The 17,905-nt window shown below is 46.5% G+C and overlaps 1 protein-coding gene across 1 annotated transcript in view; it reads left to right on the top strand.

The window, feature by feature from the left end:
• The first annotated feature begins 1,168 nt into the window (after positions 1–1,168).
• The window catches only part of il16 (interleukin 16), a 58,610-nt gene continuing 41,873 nt past the window's right edge, over positions 1,169–17,905 (top strand). Inside the window, 3 exon segments of the mRNA XM_034105206.2 lie at positions 1,169–1,286; positions 14,422–14,671; positions 15,153–15,393. Coding sequence (XP_033961097.2) covers positions 1,274–1,286; positions 14,422–14,671; positions 15,153–15,393 — 504 coding nt within the window. The 5' untranslated portion in view covers positions 1,169–1,273.

Raw genomic sequence — 17,905 nt, 5'->3', positions numbered from 1 at the left:
CTGCAGACACCAGTCCTCACTCCGTATTTTGGTCCGATCGGGTCTTGAACCAGCGTCCAGCGAGGTTGTGGCTGCCTCAAACAACAAGCCAACACTCCAACCTGCATCAATTATAAAGTAATCTCTTGCAACCAGCTGAATTATGGCGACATATGGCGGCCCTGCCTACAGGTGTGGGGAAGAATGTGCATAGACAGAAACCTTTTCCGTGCTCAAAAGTTACATCTTTGTCTTGTAATGACAAGACAAAGATGTAACTTTTGAGCACGGAAAAGGTTTCTGTCTATGCACATTCTTCCCCACACCTGTAGGCAGGGCCGCCTTAATGCACGGGCTGACCTGGGCTGGCAGGTTAAGGCGGGCCTGCCTGTAGGGGTTATTTGTCCACATTCAATGATTCCCCGTATACTTCACTACATAGAAAACCCTGTAAAGGCTTTAACTCCAATCAAAAATGGACTAAAACATACTTGATTCACCCAGTGGATCGTCTTCCACAGCCTCCAAAATCAACCCAGATGTGCATTAGCTGGCCGGTGCGGCAGCTCAAACAACACGGATCCAGACTGAAAACCAGGTTCAGACGATGAGTGTGTGGTTATGTGTTAACGTGAGTGGGTCACAGAGAATGTATTCATCTTACTAAGTCCACACACACACACACACACACACACACACACACACACACACACACGCACACGCACACGCACACGCACGCACGCACACACACACACACACACGCACACACACACACACGCACGCACGCACACACACTCACACACACGCACGCACGCACGCACACACACACACACACACACACACACACACACACACACACACACACACACACACACACACACACACACACACACACACACACACACATACACACAGGAGCTAGTAAGGAGCCTGTAGCTGTGAGGTCAGGCTCAGCTCTGGAGCTGGCTCACAGGAAGGGGCAGTGATTTAGGGGAGCCGAGCCTTACTGAGACACCGTTGTGTTCTCAGACAGAGGAGGAGGAGGAGGAGGAGGAGGAGGAGGAGGAGGAGGAGGAGGAGGAGGAGGAGGAGGAGGAGGAGGAGGAGGAGGAGGAGGAGGAGGAGGAGGAGGAGGAGGAGAGCTTCAGGCACATTAGCCCAGATGAACCACAGTGCTCCGAGTGATGCGTCAGGTTCTGACCCAGGTTCTCGGTGGACCTCTCCCTCTGTCTGGAGTGTGTCCATCCTTTGAATCCCCTGCTGCTGCATCTGCAGGAGGAGGCTGACAGACAACATGATCGACTACGGTGAGTAGGACTTCAAACCATAGAGGGTGTTGATGTGACTGCAAGTCCATAATGATTGGAGCCGTGTGTTGGATGACCGTCTCAGTATTGTGTAACTATCAGAGTGAGTAGCAGAACAGGAAGTGAAACGATGCACTGGTTTGTCCTGAGGGGCTGGATGTGGAATAACCTGTGTGTGTGTGTGTGTGTGTGTGTGTGGTTGGATCCCCGGGCCCACTTTGAAAGACAGAAAAATACTTTATAGAGACTCAGACTCAGAATTTATTTCAAAGATATTTGAGAGATTTATTTATTTTCTCTTTCAGACGCATTGTATTTGATTGACACACTAACCCCGGTCCGCGCCGCGTCACGGTCCAACCTCCTCCAGCGTCATAACCCACCGTGCGCGTTTCAGAAGCGGAGCGTCTTGCCTGCCGGCTCGCAGTTTTTGTTGATTTGGGCATATTTCCTGGACAGGCTACTTCGTGCAGACAAAGTTAATGATACTTGTAATAGTCCAGTTATAAACGACATGAATGAAATCAAATCCTACTTGAAAGTCTACGGAGGGATAGGGTCTGCACAATTAGTTTATTTTGGGGATTGACTGGATGCTCTGACCGTTCAACTTCCTGCCCGGCGCTATGCAACGCCTCGCGTCGAAAATAGACTTGCATCCTATTTTTAGCGGAGCCTAGCGCCGAGACGCTTCTGGGACGCTTCTGGGACGCTTCTGGGACGCTTCTGGGAACACCGCGGCCGTAGCGCGGCGCAGACGGACCTGGTGGAATCTAGGGGTAACACTCCCCTGAAGGCTGCAGACCTCGAAACACTTATTCTCACATTATCATAATATATAGGAAATGTTGCCTTAAATTCTGTCACTAACCTTTGGGTTAGAGATGAGCGAGGAAACCAGGCTGAAGAAACTCATTTGCATACAGGCCTGCTATTGGAGGGTTGAACTCAGGTGTACGCCCCCGGACTTTTACATATGTTTCTCATTGGCCAGACTGCAGTTCCTATTTACAAATAAATGTACACAAAGTATGCACACAGGGGTCCTTTATGGAAACACAAATGACATAACACTAAATCCATTTCAAGGAGACCTTTGGAGCACAAATAGCTGAGTGAGGCCAGCAGAGCATGGGCGGGGCTTCCTCTCTCCCCACAGCCAGGCTCAGAGGACCACATGGCTTTACCCAGCATGCAGTTCCACACTGACCCAACAGAGGCCAGACTAGCCAGACTCTCCTGGTGTGTGAGATCATCTGGGAAGAATTGAAGATCAGTGGTCCTGTCTTGAGCCAGTGCACACTCTCAGTGACTGAGCACATTGTAGCAGTGCTGTGCTATTCATGTCTCCCTTCAGGTGGGGCTCTGGGCCCGGCTGCGTGTCACACACTGGACATATTCCCAGTGAACATTTCTCACAACACTCACGTTGTTCAGCTGCACAGCCCCGCCCTCCGCTCTCTCTCACTCAGCTTCTGTGAGTCCCTCCCTGCCTTGCTAATGCTACAGGCACGTGTATACACGGTTTGTTCAGCCTCTATCCTGAACACACCTTTCAACGTGACCAACACCCTCCTCCTCCGTTTTTTCCGCGTCTTCCAAGTTTTCATACGAAACAGAGCTACTGCTGTATGCCATTACATCAACAGCATACAGAGCGTGTGTCAGAGGGAACTTTCCGTACCTCTGCTGACATCAGGAGGCAGTCACCATCTCCACAACTCAGACACAAGTACTATTGATGAAGCTAGGCCTAACATATACATGCTTACCAGCACAAAGCCTACAGGGGAGTACTTTAAAGACCTTGACAAATGGCGACTGTTATGTTGTGTACTTACAGTAATGTTCAGATTTAGACTGGATGGAGACCTTACAGCAACCTAGAACTTGAAACAACATCATAACATAAATCTGGCTGCTGCTTAAGAATGATGTATCTATCATTCCAATCACTTGCACTATTTCACTATTACACTTTTTTACTATTTTTTACTATTTTTCCTTTTGTATTTACTATTTACTATTTTTTCTGTGTATCTGTGTTATTGTGTTGCACTGTTGGAGGAGCCTGTGACCTCCATTATAGTCCTTTGTTTACTTGTGTAACATAATGACGTCACTATGTAACACTACACTACACACTGATATACAGCTGAACATCAGCAGGAGAGGACTCTTTAAAGTAGAGACACTACATACTGATATACACCTGAACATCAGCAGGAGAGGACTCTTTAAAGTAGAGACATTACATACTGATATACACCTGAACATCAGCAGGAGAGGACTCTTTAAAGTAGAGACACTACATACTGATATACACCTGAACATCAGCAGGAGAGGACTCTTTAAAGTAGAGACATTACATACTGATATACACCTGAACATCAGCAGGAGAGGACTCTTTAAAGTAGAGACACTACATACTGATATACACCTGAACATCAGCAGGAGAGGACTCTTTAAAGTAGAGACACTACATACTGATATACACCTGAACATCAGCAGGAGAGGACTCTTTAAAGTAGAGACACTACATACTGATATACACCTGGACATCAGCAGGAGAGGACTCTTTAAAGTAGAGACACTACACACTGATATACACCTGAACATCAGCAGGAGAGGACTCTTTAAAGTAGAAAAACTACATACTGATATACACCTGAACATCAGCAGGAGAGGACTCTTTAAAGTAGAGACACTACATACTGATATACACCTGAACATCAGCAGGAGAGGACTCTTTAAAGTAGAGACATTACATACTGATATACACCTGAACATCAGCAGGAGAGGACTCTTTAAAGTAGAGACACTACATACTGATATACACCTGAACATCAGCAGGAGAGGACTCTTTAAAGTAGAGACACTACATACTGATATACACCTGAACATCAGCAGGAGAGGACTCTTTAAAGTAGAGACACTACATACTGATATACACCTGGACATCAGCAGGAGAGGACTCTTTAAAGTAGAGACACTACACACTGATATACACCTGAACATCAGCAGGAGAGGACTCTTTAAAGTAGAAAAACTACATACTGATATACACCTGAACATCAGCAGGAGAGGACTCTTTAAAGTAGAGACACTACATACTGATATACACCTGAACATCAGTAGGAGAGGACTCTTTAAAGTAGAGACACTACATACTGATATACACCTGAACATCAGCAGGAGAGGACTCTTTAAAGTAGAGACACTACATACTGATATACACCTGGACATCAGCAGGAGAGGACTCTTTAAAGTAGAGACACTACACACTGATATACACCTGAACATCAGCAGGAGAGGACTCTTTAAAGTAGAAAAACTACATACTGATATACACCTGAACATCAGCAGGAGAGGACTCTTTAAAGTAGAGACACTACATACTGATATACACCTGAACATCAGCAGGAGAGGACTCTTTAAAGTAGAGACATTACATACTGATATACACCTGAACATCAGCAGGAGAGGACTCTTTAAAGTAGAGACACTACATACTGATATAAACCTGAACATCAGCAGGAGAGGACTCTTTAAAGTAGAGACACTACATACTGATATAAACCTGAACATCAGCAGGAGAGGACTCTTTAAAGTAGAGATACTACATACTGATATAAACCTGAACATCAGCAGGAGAGGACTCTTTAAAGTAGAGACACTACATACTGATATACACCTGAACATCAGCAGGAGAGGACTCTTTAAAGTACAGACACTACATACTGATATACACCTGAACATCAGAAGGAGAGGACTCTTTAAAGTAGAGACACTACATACTGATATAAACCTGAACATCAGCAGGAGAGGACTCTTTAAAGTAGAGACACTACATACTGATATAAACCTGAACATCAGCAGGAGAGGACTCTTTAAAGTAGAGACACTACACACTGATACAGTGTATACACCTAAACATCAGCAGGAGAGGACTCTTTAAAGTAGAGACACTACATACTGATATACACGTGAACATCAGCAGGAGAGGACTCTTTAAAGTAGAGACACTACATACTGATATACACCTGAACATCAGCAGGAGAGAACTCTTTAAAGTAGAGGCACTACATACTGATATACACCTAAACATCAGCAGGAGAGGACTCTTTAAAGTAGAGACACTACATACTGATATACACCTAAACATCAGCAGGAGAGGACTCTTTAAAGTAGAGACACTACATACTGATATACACCTAAACATCAGCAGGAGAGGACTCTTTAAAGTAGAGACACTACATACTGATATACACCTGAACATCAGCAGGAGAGGACTCTTTAAAGTAGAGACACTACATACTGATATACACCTGAACATCAGCAGGAGAGGACTCTTTAAAGTAGAGACACTACATACTGATATACACCTGAACATCAGCAGGAGAGGACTCTTTAAAGTAGAGACACTACATACTGATATACACCTGAACATCAGCAGGAGAGGACTCTTTAAAGTAGAGACACTACATACTGATATACACCTGAACATCAGCAGGAGAGGACTCTTTAAAGTAGAGACACTACATACTGATATACACCTGAACATCAGCAGGAGAGGACTCTTTAAAGTAGAGACACATACTGATATACATCTGAACATCAGCAGGAGAGGACTCTTTAAAGTAGAGACACTACATACTGATATGAACATGAGTATGACGGGCTCCTGTAAGCAGATCACTCATGAGGGACTTCAGGAACAGAAACTAGAATTTCCAGCAGTCTATTTTGGAAAACTACTAAGATTATTGACAAATATGATCTACTTGCTTCATCTGCTTGTATTTGGTCTGGAATGATTCCGGCAGTGGCTCAGTCAGTAGGGGCTTGGACTGGGAGATGTAGGGTTGCCAGTTCAAGTCCCTGTCCAGACCTAAAATATGGAGTGTGGACTGCTACTTGAAGAGGTCCCAGGGTGTTTCTCAGTCGCGAATACGCTTGCTTGGTAGTCTGCCAAGTGTCTTGCTTCAGAAGCGAGGCAAGAGTGGAACAGGCTAGCAAGTGTGCATGTGTGCGTCATATGAGAGGTCCCGCCTTACATTTTTCGCTGGATATTGGAACAGTCCTTCGGCGGCACTCGATGACTTAGTATGCTTGAAATAGTGGCTCTGCAGCAGCTTTACTCGACATTGAGAAACACCCCCAGTTCACCTCCTGCCCTGCCGTGGTGCCCTTGAGCAAGGCACCGGACACCCCCCTTCCCCCCTCACTCCCCGGGCGCTGTACACTAGCTGCACACTGCTCCTAGTACTAGACTCCTGGTACTTGGATGGGTTAAAAGCAGAGAACACATGTCACTGTGTACTGTGTGCTCTGCATGTGAGACCATTACAGAAGGTTATATCTCTCACAGGCTCCGCCCTCTATGGGTACTACCTTACCCTGCGAGCATTCTCCCACTGAGACTTCTATAGACGTAGCCGGCCTTGGGCGGGCCTACCTGAATGTGCGCATCACACCGTATCAAAGGAGGCCTCGCCTCCTGACTATCATCCTTTTCTCTTCAGCAGCGGAAGTGATTCCACAAGAGACTGAGAGACGTTTGGAAGAAGTTTGAAAGAAGTTTGAAAGAAGAAGAAAGAGTTATCAAACCTCCAGGGAGTCGCCACTGCTAGAGACCCGGGCCTGTCCTTTGTGCCCTGGCTGAAATAGCGGGCGCCGATCCCCAGCACCTTTGCTTCGAGTGTTTGGGGGACCAGGATATGGCCGAGGCGGTGCCATTCATGTTCGCCATTCCTTCCGGGTCTGGCGTCCATGGAAGTCCACCGCCCAGGGCTGTACTCTCCCCGGTTCCCCCGGGGACCGGTGCTCGGTGGCTTTACATGATATAGGGCCCTACTTCATCACAGGCCTCCGCCGCTGCCCGCCGTGTGATGTCCCTGGGATATCACGCCGCGTGGCACTTTCCAAAGAGGATCGTGTTGATCTCCTGGGAGCCCCCGTGTTTACGGAAGGGCTCTTTGGATCGATCTCCTTGCTCACGGGATGAGGAGTAGTCGCAGCGTGGCTGCTTCTTGCCCATTCCCAGAGGAAGAAACACTGTCCTACACTCCCCGCCCCCGCTGTAAACCCCAGTATAGGGAGCCAGCAGGTGGGCGTGTGCACGTGAGTGGAATAAACCGAGTGCTCAAAGCACTGTGCGGGTTCAAGAGACGCTATTGCCGGCGTGCTGTGGTCAGAAAACACACCTTGCCTGGTATAATAGCTCCGATTAATGCATTTCACCGTTGCAATGGGAAATACAGCGTTAATACGTGGGCGTGCGGCCCTCGTGAGAGTGGCCGCGGTGCGTTCAGTGACCCCCACAGGAGAACGGTGGTTTACGTTTCTAAACTCTAGTTCTAGAGTGAGGTGTGTGTGTGGGAAAAATGCATTCAGTAAAGACTATTGCATTTATCCCAGAGTAAGAGTTATTTCTCTCCACAATTCCACTTTTCCCCATAATGTCCGTTTCAAAGAGACGGCATTGTGACGGCGCGCACGGCCCCCCTCCCCCGAGGGCGGGCCACGGTGTGTTCAAAGACCTCAGTAGAAAGGTGAGACCAAGGGAAGGGTGCCGGCACGGAGTTCCCGTGCCTGTGGCGTCCTCCACCTCTTCGGCCCACCCCGTGGAACCGGCGTACCGGCACTCACGGGAACGGGCTGCCCGTCTTCACGGATCTGACTGGTGGGGGGAGAACATCTCTCCGCCCGGGACGAGGGGGCGAATCCCGCCTCCTCCCTGTATCCACAGATCACTACGTTTTTTAATAAGAATGAGGTTGATCTGTATCCAAATCTGAGTGTCTTTTGTTTCCACAAATGTTACACTTACACACAATGTTAACCGTACAAATTCCCCATTCGCTGCCCCAGCTGTAGCTCCTGTAAAGGAGGTGGCTAGTGGGCATGCGCAGATGAGAGGGATAGATCGCAGGGAGTGCTATCTAAAGGAGAGCGCTATGCGGGTACAGGGACATTATGGCCGGCGTATTTCTGTCAGGGAACACACTGCGCCTAGAACAAAGACTCCAATAGGCGCATTCACACTGCGGTACTTTTCCCACAAAGGTTCATGCGAACTTAGTTCATGCAAACTCTTTAGTTCGCATGAACTAAGTACAGATCGCGTTCACACCGGAAAAAGTCCCTGAGGGAGGATTAGGCAAATGAAGCCGCTGACGTCACTTCTTCTTCTTCTGCTGTGGGTTTACTGGCAGGCCGCAAACCACTTCACGGCGTATACTGCCGCCCAAAGTCCTCGGAGTTGGGGAAGGCTTCAGTAGAAGCTGCTGGGACTCCCAGCAGCTTCTACTGAAGCCTTCCGAGTAAATCGCCAGAACGCCGACACCTCCTCATCTCCACCGCTCCCATGTTTTATTTTGTGTTGCCATAAGTTAGTCTCTCTGCGTTTCTGCGCTGGGCTAATGCTAATGCTAATAATGCTAATGCGAGGATAATAAAATGGCGGCTTCACAAAACTTTTTGGGAGTTTTACGGGGCGTGGTTTGCAATCCGCCCAGCCAATCAGGAATATAGCTCTTTTCTCACAAAAGAGCCGCTCGAAAGTCCCTGCTCTCTAGCAGGGACTTTCGAGGGGGTAAAAAGGTTCGCATTAACTAATTTTAGTACCGGCTCTTTTTGGTGTGAACGCGATCATGAACTAAGTTCGCATGAACCTTTGTGGGAAAAGTACCGCAGTGTGAATGCGCCTAATGCAGTTTACCATAGTGGTAAAGGCTGCATTATGGCGGAGTCCGCACTCACACAAGAGAGCGTGGCGGTGCGTTCAGGGACCTTAGTAAAACACACTACGCCTATAAAGACTCCGATTAATGCTGTTTACCGTAGTGGTGAGAACAGCATTAGGGTGGCGCGTGCGCTCACACAAGAGCGCGCGGCGGTGCGTTCAGGGTCCTCAGTAAATAATCGTCCCTTTCTGTGTCAACCCTCCATGGGCAAATCTTCCCTTCACGGGGAGTTTTGCGGCGGAACGGGTCACCAGAGAGTATCACAGCTTCATAGCTGCGGCCCCACAGCTGAGGGCCTGTCCATTAACACAGTGTTCTGGGGAATGGAAACTCAGCTGTGTGCTAACAAGGTGGAGGGACAGGAGGACGCTGAAACGGGGCCATTCACTCCAGTTTTGCAGCGTCTCACTGTACCACATGTCTATACACTGTACCACTGTATCACATGGACAACTGTCTTGTGGCTGACCCACACCCACCTCTTTTTATGGGCATGCAAGAGGTAAATCTGTCCTCCCAGGAGGAGATGTGTTTCCTCTCAGAAGAGATTCAGGCTCTGGTGCAGAAACAGGCTGTGTCTGTTGTGCACCCTCAGCACAGAGAACATGGTCTTTATTCCATGTACTTCCTGAATCGCCACATTTCCTGCAGGAAATTCTGCATGCTAACTATGAAACAGTTACTGGGGCTTGTGCAGCCAGGCGATTGGTTCACCACCATCCAGAGCACAGAAAGTATCTGCGTTTTGCCTTCCAGGGAATAGCCTACGAGTACAACAGGCTGCCGTTGGGCTATTCCCTATCCCCACGCACGTTCAGTAAATGTGTGGCCACAGTGCTTCAACCGCTGCGCGCCCGCGGCATGAGAGTTTCCTTTTACTAGACGACCTCATAGTCATGACTGGGTCCCGGGAACAGGCAATGTTTTGCACAGCACAATTGATCACACACCTGACCAAATGAGGCTTTACGATCAATTGAACAAAGAGCACCCTCATACCTCGCCAACAGGCGTTGTAGTTGGGAGTGGTACTCGATGCAGGCGCGCTACGCACCACCCTGTCAGGGAGCAGAAGTGCGTCCCTTCTCCGGGCGGTGCACAGGCTGCGACAGGGGGCGACAGTGACAGCTTTTACTGTCATGCAGACTTTGAGTCTCATGGCGGCTGCTCACGTTGTGGTCCCTCTGGGGTTACTGCATATGCGCCGCCTGCAGAGGTGGTTCTCCAGCCTGCGCTTGGATCCCAAGAGGGACAAGCGGCGGCTGGTGACCATCCCCCCCTCAGTGGAGGGCAACCTCCGGTTTTGGGGGTCCCCGGATCACCTCCGGAGGGGGTCTCCACTGGGACGGGTGACCTCCTACATCATAGTGTTCACGGACGCATCCAGAACAGGATGGGGAGGGACCTGCCTGAAGAGGGCTATAGGTAGGCGCTGGGCTCTAACAGAGTCTCGACACAGCAACCTCCTAGAGCTACGGGCGGTAGTGTTAGTCCTCCGGCATTTCAGGCCCCTAATTCAGGGGGAACATGTAATGGTCAGGAGCACACTTTCTGCGAGGTAAGCGCAGCAGAGTGTGCTCTGTCAGCCACAACCCAGATTTCTCCTCGGTTACAACCGGGTGAAGGGAGAATGTGGGGCAGCAGCTGCTGACCAGAAAAGCCGGTCAGGGGCAGTAGGGTGGAATGTTGTTGGACGACAGTGCGCGTATACATCGGGGCTCCACCGACTGTACCCATAGAGTCCAGTAGAGGGCGGAGCCTGTGAGAGACATGACAAGGGTTACGTATTGTAACCCTTTGTTATATCAACACAGGCGGAGCCCTCTACTCAGGGCACTGTCTGTCCTATTCCGCTCGCTGAAGAGAGGTGTAGGATGATAGTCAGGAGGCGAGGCCTCCTTTTATACGGTGAGATGGACGCGCATTCAGGTAGGCCCGCCCAAGGCCGGCTACGTCTATAGAAGTCTCAGTGAGAAAATGCTCGCAGGGTAAGGTAGTACCCATAGAGTCCAGTAGAGGGCTCCGCCTGTGCTAATATGACAGGGGTTACAATACGTAACCGAACGTTTCATCACTCCCTATCTATTCTATTCTATTAAACTATTCTGGTGTAGCAGTAGAAGGTATTCCTAAATAGTCATTTTCAGGATTTGGTAAGTTCTTCTAGCTGGCTCTGTAGATATTTTGGAGAGTTTTTTACCAACTTAAAGAACCGCAACAGAGACAATAAATGGTAGCTTTAATGCTGGAGATCTGGCTTTAAATGCTCATTTATATTCAACTAATGCTCAGAATGAATGTGATGTTTGAGTAGTTGCTTCAGCTAGCTGAGTTTAATGTATGTCCTACTACTGTACTGGCAGCCGGGAGTGTGTGAGCCTGTGGAAAGGGGAGAGAGATGGAGTCAGTGGGGCTCAGGCCTCCAGCACAGAGATCCATGTCTCTGTTTCCTGTCTATCTGGCCAACGCAATAAGCACACTAATGCTCCCTAATTGCTAACACACTTCCCGGATCAGCGCCACTCTTCACCAGAAAAGAAAGTCTTTCTTCCATTCACCGGAGCATTCATTTATCTGTTTGGCTTTTCAGATATCTGATTAAGGTAAACAGTAATTATGATGCATCCCTTTATTTAGTAAAGTCCTAAATTAATGATAATAGTAATGCATCATTCTGTATTAAACATCATTTATGTATTATACTATTACTTTCATTTTCTGAGTTGTTCTAGTATTAGTGGCTGAGTTGGAGATACATCTGAGCGCTGAGACTCCATCTGCCAGTTTTCTGGTCAGCATGTTATTACAGCATTTACTGTTTGAAGAGGTCTGCTATATTCCACCTGCATGCTGTAATATTCACAGCACAGAGGCATTTGTCCGCAGCCACATCACACAACAGCAAACCACAGCTGTTTGAGGTGTTGAAGAAACATGCAAACACACATCTATACAATAGTGTATTAGGGCCATTGTAGCTATACAAAAAAAAGATATTGGTGATTCAACTATTCTGAGAAAAAAAACACTTCTGTGTGGGGATCCCAATATAAACCAGACCTTCACTAAATAATGTTAAATAAAACTATCCGGTCAGGGTTCCTTCACCTCATCTTGTCTGGTTCACATGTTCCTTGGCGTTCACCAGAAATAGCAGAGAACACTTTCTACCACACAACTGTAAATATGCACATAATGATGGTGATGAACTCTCACTTTTCTGGCACCTCTCTCTTGAGCTCTGATTGGTGCATATTGTGAAAGACAGAAGTTACAATTGATCAGGCTCCAACTTGTAGCCTGGCACATCTCTCTGCCAAGTCACAGCAAAGTGTGTGAGAACATGATCACCTGATCTGACCCATTGACCATCCCAAACTGGACACATATCACGTCGCCTGAAACACTGTGTGCTGTAAGCCTGTGATGCTTCACCATGTCTGACAGGGCCATTTCACATGACCTATACATGATCACCAAAGACTATTCATATATAAAAGTATTCAGTCAATGTGAAATCATCTAGACTAATAAAGTAAGAATGTGTGGAGCAATGGAAGAATCAACATCACATGCAGCTGGAGAACTGCTTTAACCTTCTGAGAGGTTAGCAAGATAATGATGTTAGACCTTGGGTCTTTTGGGTTTCAGCTAAAGAGCCAGTAGCAGGCCGTGTACACTAGCATGTATAATGCATTAGAGGGTCAACCTATAGTGCTCTCTGGAGCATGACATGTAAGGACCATTACAAACCTCCATCCTATGAAGGCAAGGCACGTTGATTTATATAGCACCTTTCAGCACCAGGCAATTCAAGGTGCTTTACAAAAATGAAAGACATTCAGACAAAGGCATTTAAAAACAGTAAAAGATAATAAAAGAAACATTACAAGAAAAACAAAAAATGAAAGACATTAAGAAAATGGCATTTAAAATCAGTCATTAAAAAAAAAAGCTAATAAAATAAACATTAAAAGATAAAAGTTACAGTGCAGTCTAAGATATGAATAGTTCAATTATTTCGGTTCTTGATTTTTTATTTATTCACAGAACCTCCCTTTGGAAATCGGAACATTTCCGTCCCGATTGTTAATTTAGACTGATTGTTTTCACCATGTTTTGCTCGCATGACATCCACAACCGGACCCTCAGGAGGGTGTACTAGCCCCCTACTCTGCTTTGCGTTCCATAACAAAGTCTCTAAGTGTTACCTGAACACCCCGTGTTACCAAAACACTATTTTTCACCCGTCGGTGCTGTGATACTTGTTCCTCAGTACAAATCATCTAAAAACTGATCGTAAACCCTGGCTACGATGGATATCCCAAATATCCTACTTGCGAGCAGTCCCTCTCATAAATTTCATGGAGGATGGAGGATGCTGTTTGCACATAGTATAGATGTGTATACGTTAAAGAGGCCATTTCGGGTTTTCCTTTCATGTATGTGTTATAAAGCTTGTTGTGCATGTAAATGGTCTGCAAAGGCTCACATCTGTGTGTTCCTTCTCTCCCACGCACTATCTCCCCCCCCCTGCCTGAAATATCTCCATTGAACTCCTTTGTTTACTTCAGCAACATAGTGACATCATTATGTAACACTCTCGCTTCTTACGGCTCACGCTCCAACACATTGTACGTGATAGGCTAAGGGGCGAGACATCTCTAATGTGTCAACCAATCACAACAGAGCCGGCCAGCTAACCAATCAGAGCAGACTGGGCTCTGGTTTCAGACAGAGGGTGAAAAGTGGTGCTGCATATTTTCAGTATGAGGAAAATAAAGAGCTTTTTGCAGCATGGAAACATTAAAGCCTGGAAACATGTTTTGACCAAAATATTGCACTTGAAGACATCGCAAAGACTAAAACAGCTGCCAACTAGCACAGATGTTCTGCGGTTACTTGTAAGGATATATCTCTCCACACCAGCAGGGGGCAGTAGGCTTTATACGTCATTCAAAAAGGGAAACAGGGAAAACATCAAGCAGTGCAAACCAGCGGTGCAAACAAAGCAGGGTTTCCCCACCATTTCTACAAACCACTTTCTCTTGGCGACAAGCTATGCTGGCGATTCAACGTGCTGAATCATCCAAAAAGTAGTCAACAGCGTGGGACATTCCACATAACACTAAGCTCACGGACATTCAGAGAAGGCCCCACATTTTCAAATTTCCGACTGTCGTCTTTTTGTGTCAGGGCCTTAAGCTGTAGTCATGAGCACTGAGGAAGCATACTGTAGTCATGAGCACTGAGGAAACATATCGTTCCTAACAGAAAAGCTCTTTTATCCGCGACAGCCTCCACAACAGCCTCGGCCGTTTCTCAGAGCGCTCTCACACACGGACGCAGTCAGACTGTACTAACTGAGTTCTCTAATTGCCCTACAGAGCGTCCCTCTCCATTAGGCTTTGGACCAGCTGGGAGGAGTGTGATGGTTCCCGAGCTCCCTGAGCACACACACACACACACTCTGACAGCCATGCCTCAGAGATACTCCCACCAGAGGAGGAAAGCCAGCACAGCAGCTGCTAGGAGGATGGAGAGAAGACGCAGCGATCAGGGGAGAGGCAACTGCAGCCCCCCCAGTACCCCCAGCAGCCACCACCAGCGCTCCAAGAAGCTGGCCATGCTCTCCAGGTACGCACCCCCCACCTGGCTCACTGTTCGGGCGGCGCAGGAAGCTACAGACACTTAGGTTAGCTTAGTCACACTTCATTGGCAGAAATAACATGTCACTTTTTCACATGCTGATGCAAATGCTTATTATTTAAAGACATCGAGTATTTCTTCACAAAACTGCATACAACAACAAACATGTGTACAGAAAACAACAGCGTTATTGTGATTAGCAAGCGATGGAATTTAGCACCATGACTACTTAACTTATTCAATCTGGGGGTGGTCAGGGTCATTGGGAACGCTGAGCGAGGGTTGGCTGGTCATTTGAATCTGATATTAGTCTTGAATATGCTCCATGTTTATGACTTTTTTTCAGCTTTATGTTCTGACAAAAATTCTGTTGCAAGAATTGAAAGCTTTATTGCTCCAGTGTTGACTTCTTCAGCTTTGCCATTCCTGTCATGGAGAACACTCTCTGACTTCCACTGACTCCGTCCAGGTCTCTGATCCTCTGTCACTCTAAGACCAATGATGATTGTCTGGAAGAAGTGTCACATGGGTGCAGGACGTGGGGCCCGGGGGGGAGGACTGACGGAACTGTTGGGGACCAAACCCAGTGCGGAGACGCAGAGGATGGACACTGGAGGACAGCTCTGGAGAGAAGAGGAGGCACGGAGGCAGACCATAGCGTCACACTCAGGGGAAATAAAAGGAGCCTCAGGAGGTCCTTCAGCATCAAGGTACACTGCATGAGTTTGCACTGGTGACTCGTCAACAGTGATCAAATGCTTTAGTACTTAACTAAGCATATTCTCAAACCAAAGCAAAGTCTTTCCGACCCTTGCTTCACTTTACATGTGTTGCCTTAGTTGTAATTATGTATTGTGTTTATTTTGTTATGTATACATGTATTATACATATTAAACTGGATGAAAATCTAATTCTATAATTAATTTAACTTGAATATGTAGATATATTATTTTAGGCCATTTAACATACTGACTTCATTTGGTTAAGTGTAAATATCCCTTGTTGATCAGACGTTGTTTTTTATGTCGGCTCAATTCACAATGATTCTGTTACTGTTACACAAGTTCATTAAGTGATTAACCTAATATTTTTAATACATTGTGGAACCTGGCGAATTTCCCTTTTCTGAGCAGCATGACTCAGGGACTGACTCCAGGGATGTGGGTCAGTCCAGCACCGCGACACAGACTCTTTACTAATGTTGGACGGGATTGAAATAGTTTACAGACCTTCATGGTCCCCAGAAGATAAACCCTACGACCATAGCTATCCCCTGATGTTTCTCTGACTCCAGCAGGATGACTTATTGATGCTTGTGGTTTTGTTCCCGCAGTCTCATTAAGCCATGATCGAATCCTTCTCTGTTCTCTGTGCTGGAAGTCTTTGCCAGGCGACAGACCATGGATTGAAGAATTTGAGAGAAATAGGCGTGAGGCAGATATTAGAAAGCTATCCATGTTGAAGGGATAATTGATTGTTGTTTCCAAATACTGATCGATTTGAAAAAGGAAGTTGGCTTGCTACAAGTTTGTTTCTCTCATAATCAAAATGTTTACAGTTTGCATTGCTCAAATCAAACATTTGAAAATCACATGTTACTTAATTTTCCCTTTGTTGTGTTGAGTACACATTATGCAAAGCCTAATAACCCTAACACCTGGCAATGCACTTCATTATTTACTTTCTTTCTCACTACAATACAATCGGCAGTCTAGCATATGGTTAAAGAAAACTTCCATATTTGCAAGTTGTATTTATTCGGAAAGCTCCAATGTATCTGAATTGGAGCTTAAAGGTGACATGTCATGCTTTTCCGGTTATCACCCGTCCCCTTGTTGTTATGAAGGTTTTTATGCATGTAAACGGTGTGCAGACTCAAAACCCTCAAAGTACACCCTGTAGCGAGTAAAACTCTAACACAGAAAATACCTCCCCAAAACGCCTCGTTGGAGATACGTCACTGTCCATTTGATTCTTCCGGGTACATCATGATGTCATGTCATCCCCGGAACGAAATGGACCAATCCGTGGAGCCGTTACGTTACGTCCGCGGAGCCGTTACGTTAAGCCCCCGCTGATTGGTCCAAATTGACCAATCCACGGACTTCCTCACACACTCAGTGCAGGCAGCTCAGCTGATCTCTCCTCCCTGGCTGCAGGCTGATAACAGACAGTTGGGATTCTCTCTGCAGACCCATTCTCACAGCGTTTATCAACCTTTTTCTTACTCAATATCAAGCCACACTTATTGTTTTTACTTCGGCTGTGACTTTGTGTGTGCTCAGGGTGAGTTTGGCTGTGTTTCGCTGTGTATCGCTAAACAAGGAAATCACACCTCCACGGAGCTCAGCGCGATTCACAACGTCCCGACTGGTCCCGACCAATCGGAGCACACTGGGCTCACAGGGAGGGGGGGCAAGAGCTGCAACGAGCCGTTTAGTGGAGAGAGTGAATACACATACTTTACAGAGATGCTGTTTGAGAAACCAATGTGAGTTTGGAAAATTGCACAGTATAAATCTATTCTAGTAGACCTCAACAATGGCATTATGATCAGTGGAAACGGCATGTGACCTTTAAGAATATTGTACAGCATTGTTCCAGATGATTTAAACCAAATAGAGTCATTTACTTTTTTGAACCAATGAGTCAACCAAGGCAGCACTAATAGTGATGACTTAAATCATTCATATACAAACAAACTAACAAGTCCAAACAAAGTCAAGCGATGGACCCGGAACATCCACTATTTAATATACAACATATATATATAAAAATCAGGATATTGTACAAATGTGTGTTTTGTGTATCCTACAAAGTATCAACATGCAAACGCTGCGCTATGCACACTACTGGCTGTGTTCATGTTCATGTGTGTGTGTGTGTGTGTGGCCGAGCATTACTATACTTGTGGGGACCTAAATCTATTTACACAGTCACGTGTGGGGACTCGCCTCCCTTATGGGGACAAATTGGAGGGGAATCATTCATTTTAGGGTGAAGACTTGGTTAGGGTTAGGGTTAGGGTTAGGATTAGGATTAGGGTTAGGGTTAGGGTTAGGGTTAGGGTTAGGTTTAGGATTAGGGTTAGGGTTAGGCATGTGTTGGTTATGGTTAAGGTTAGGATAAGTCTCCAGGAAATGAATGTAAGTCAATGTAATGTCCCCTGAAGTGATGTACGTGCGTGCGTGCGTGCGTGCATGCTCTGGCTGACCTGAATGT

Source organism: Pseudochaenichthys georgianus, chromosome 3, assembly GCF_902827115.2.
Source record: "Pseudochaenichthys georgianus chromosome 3, fPseGeo1.2, whole genome shotgun sequence".
Lineage (NCBI taxonomy): Eukaryota > Metazoa > Chordata > Actinopteri > Perciformes > Channichthyidae > Pseudochaenichthys > Pseudochaenichthys georgianus.
The sequence above is the reverse complement of the archived record's forward strand: the minus strand, read 5'-3'. Positions and strand labels throughout refer to the sequence as shown.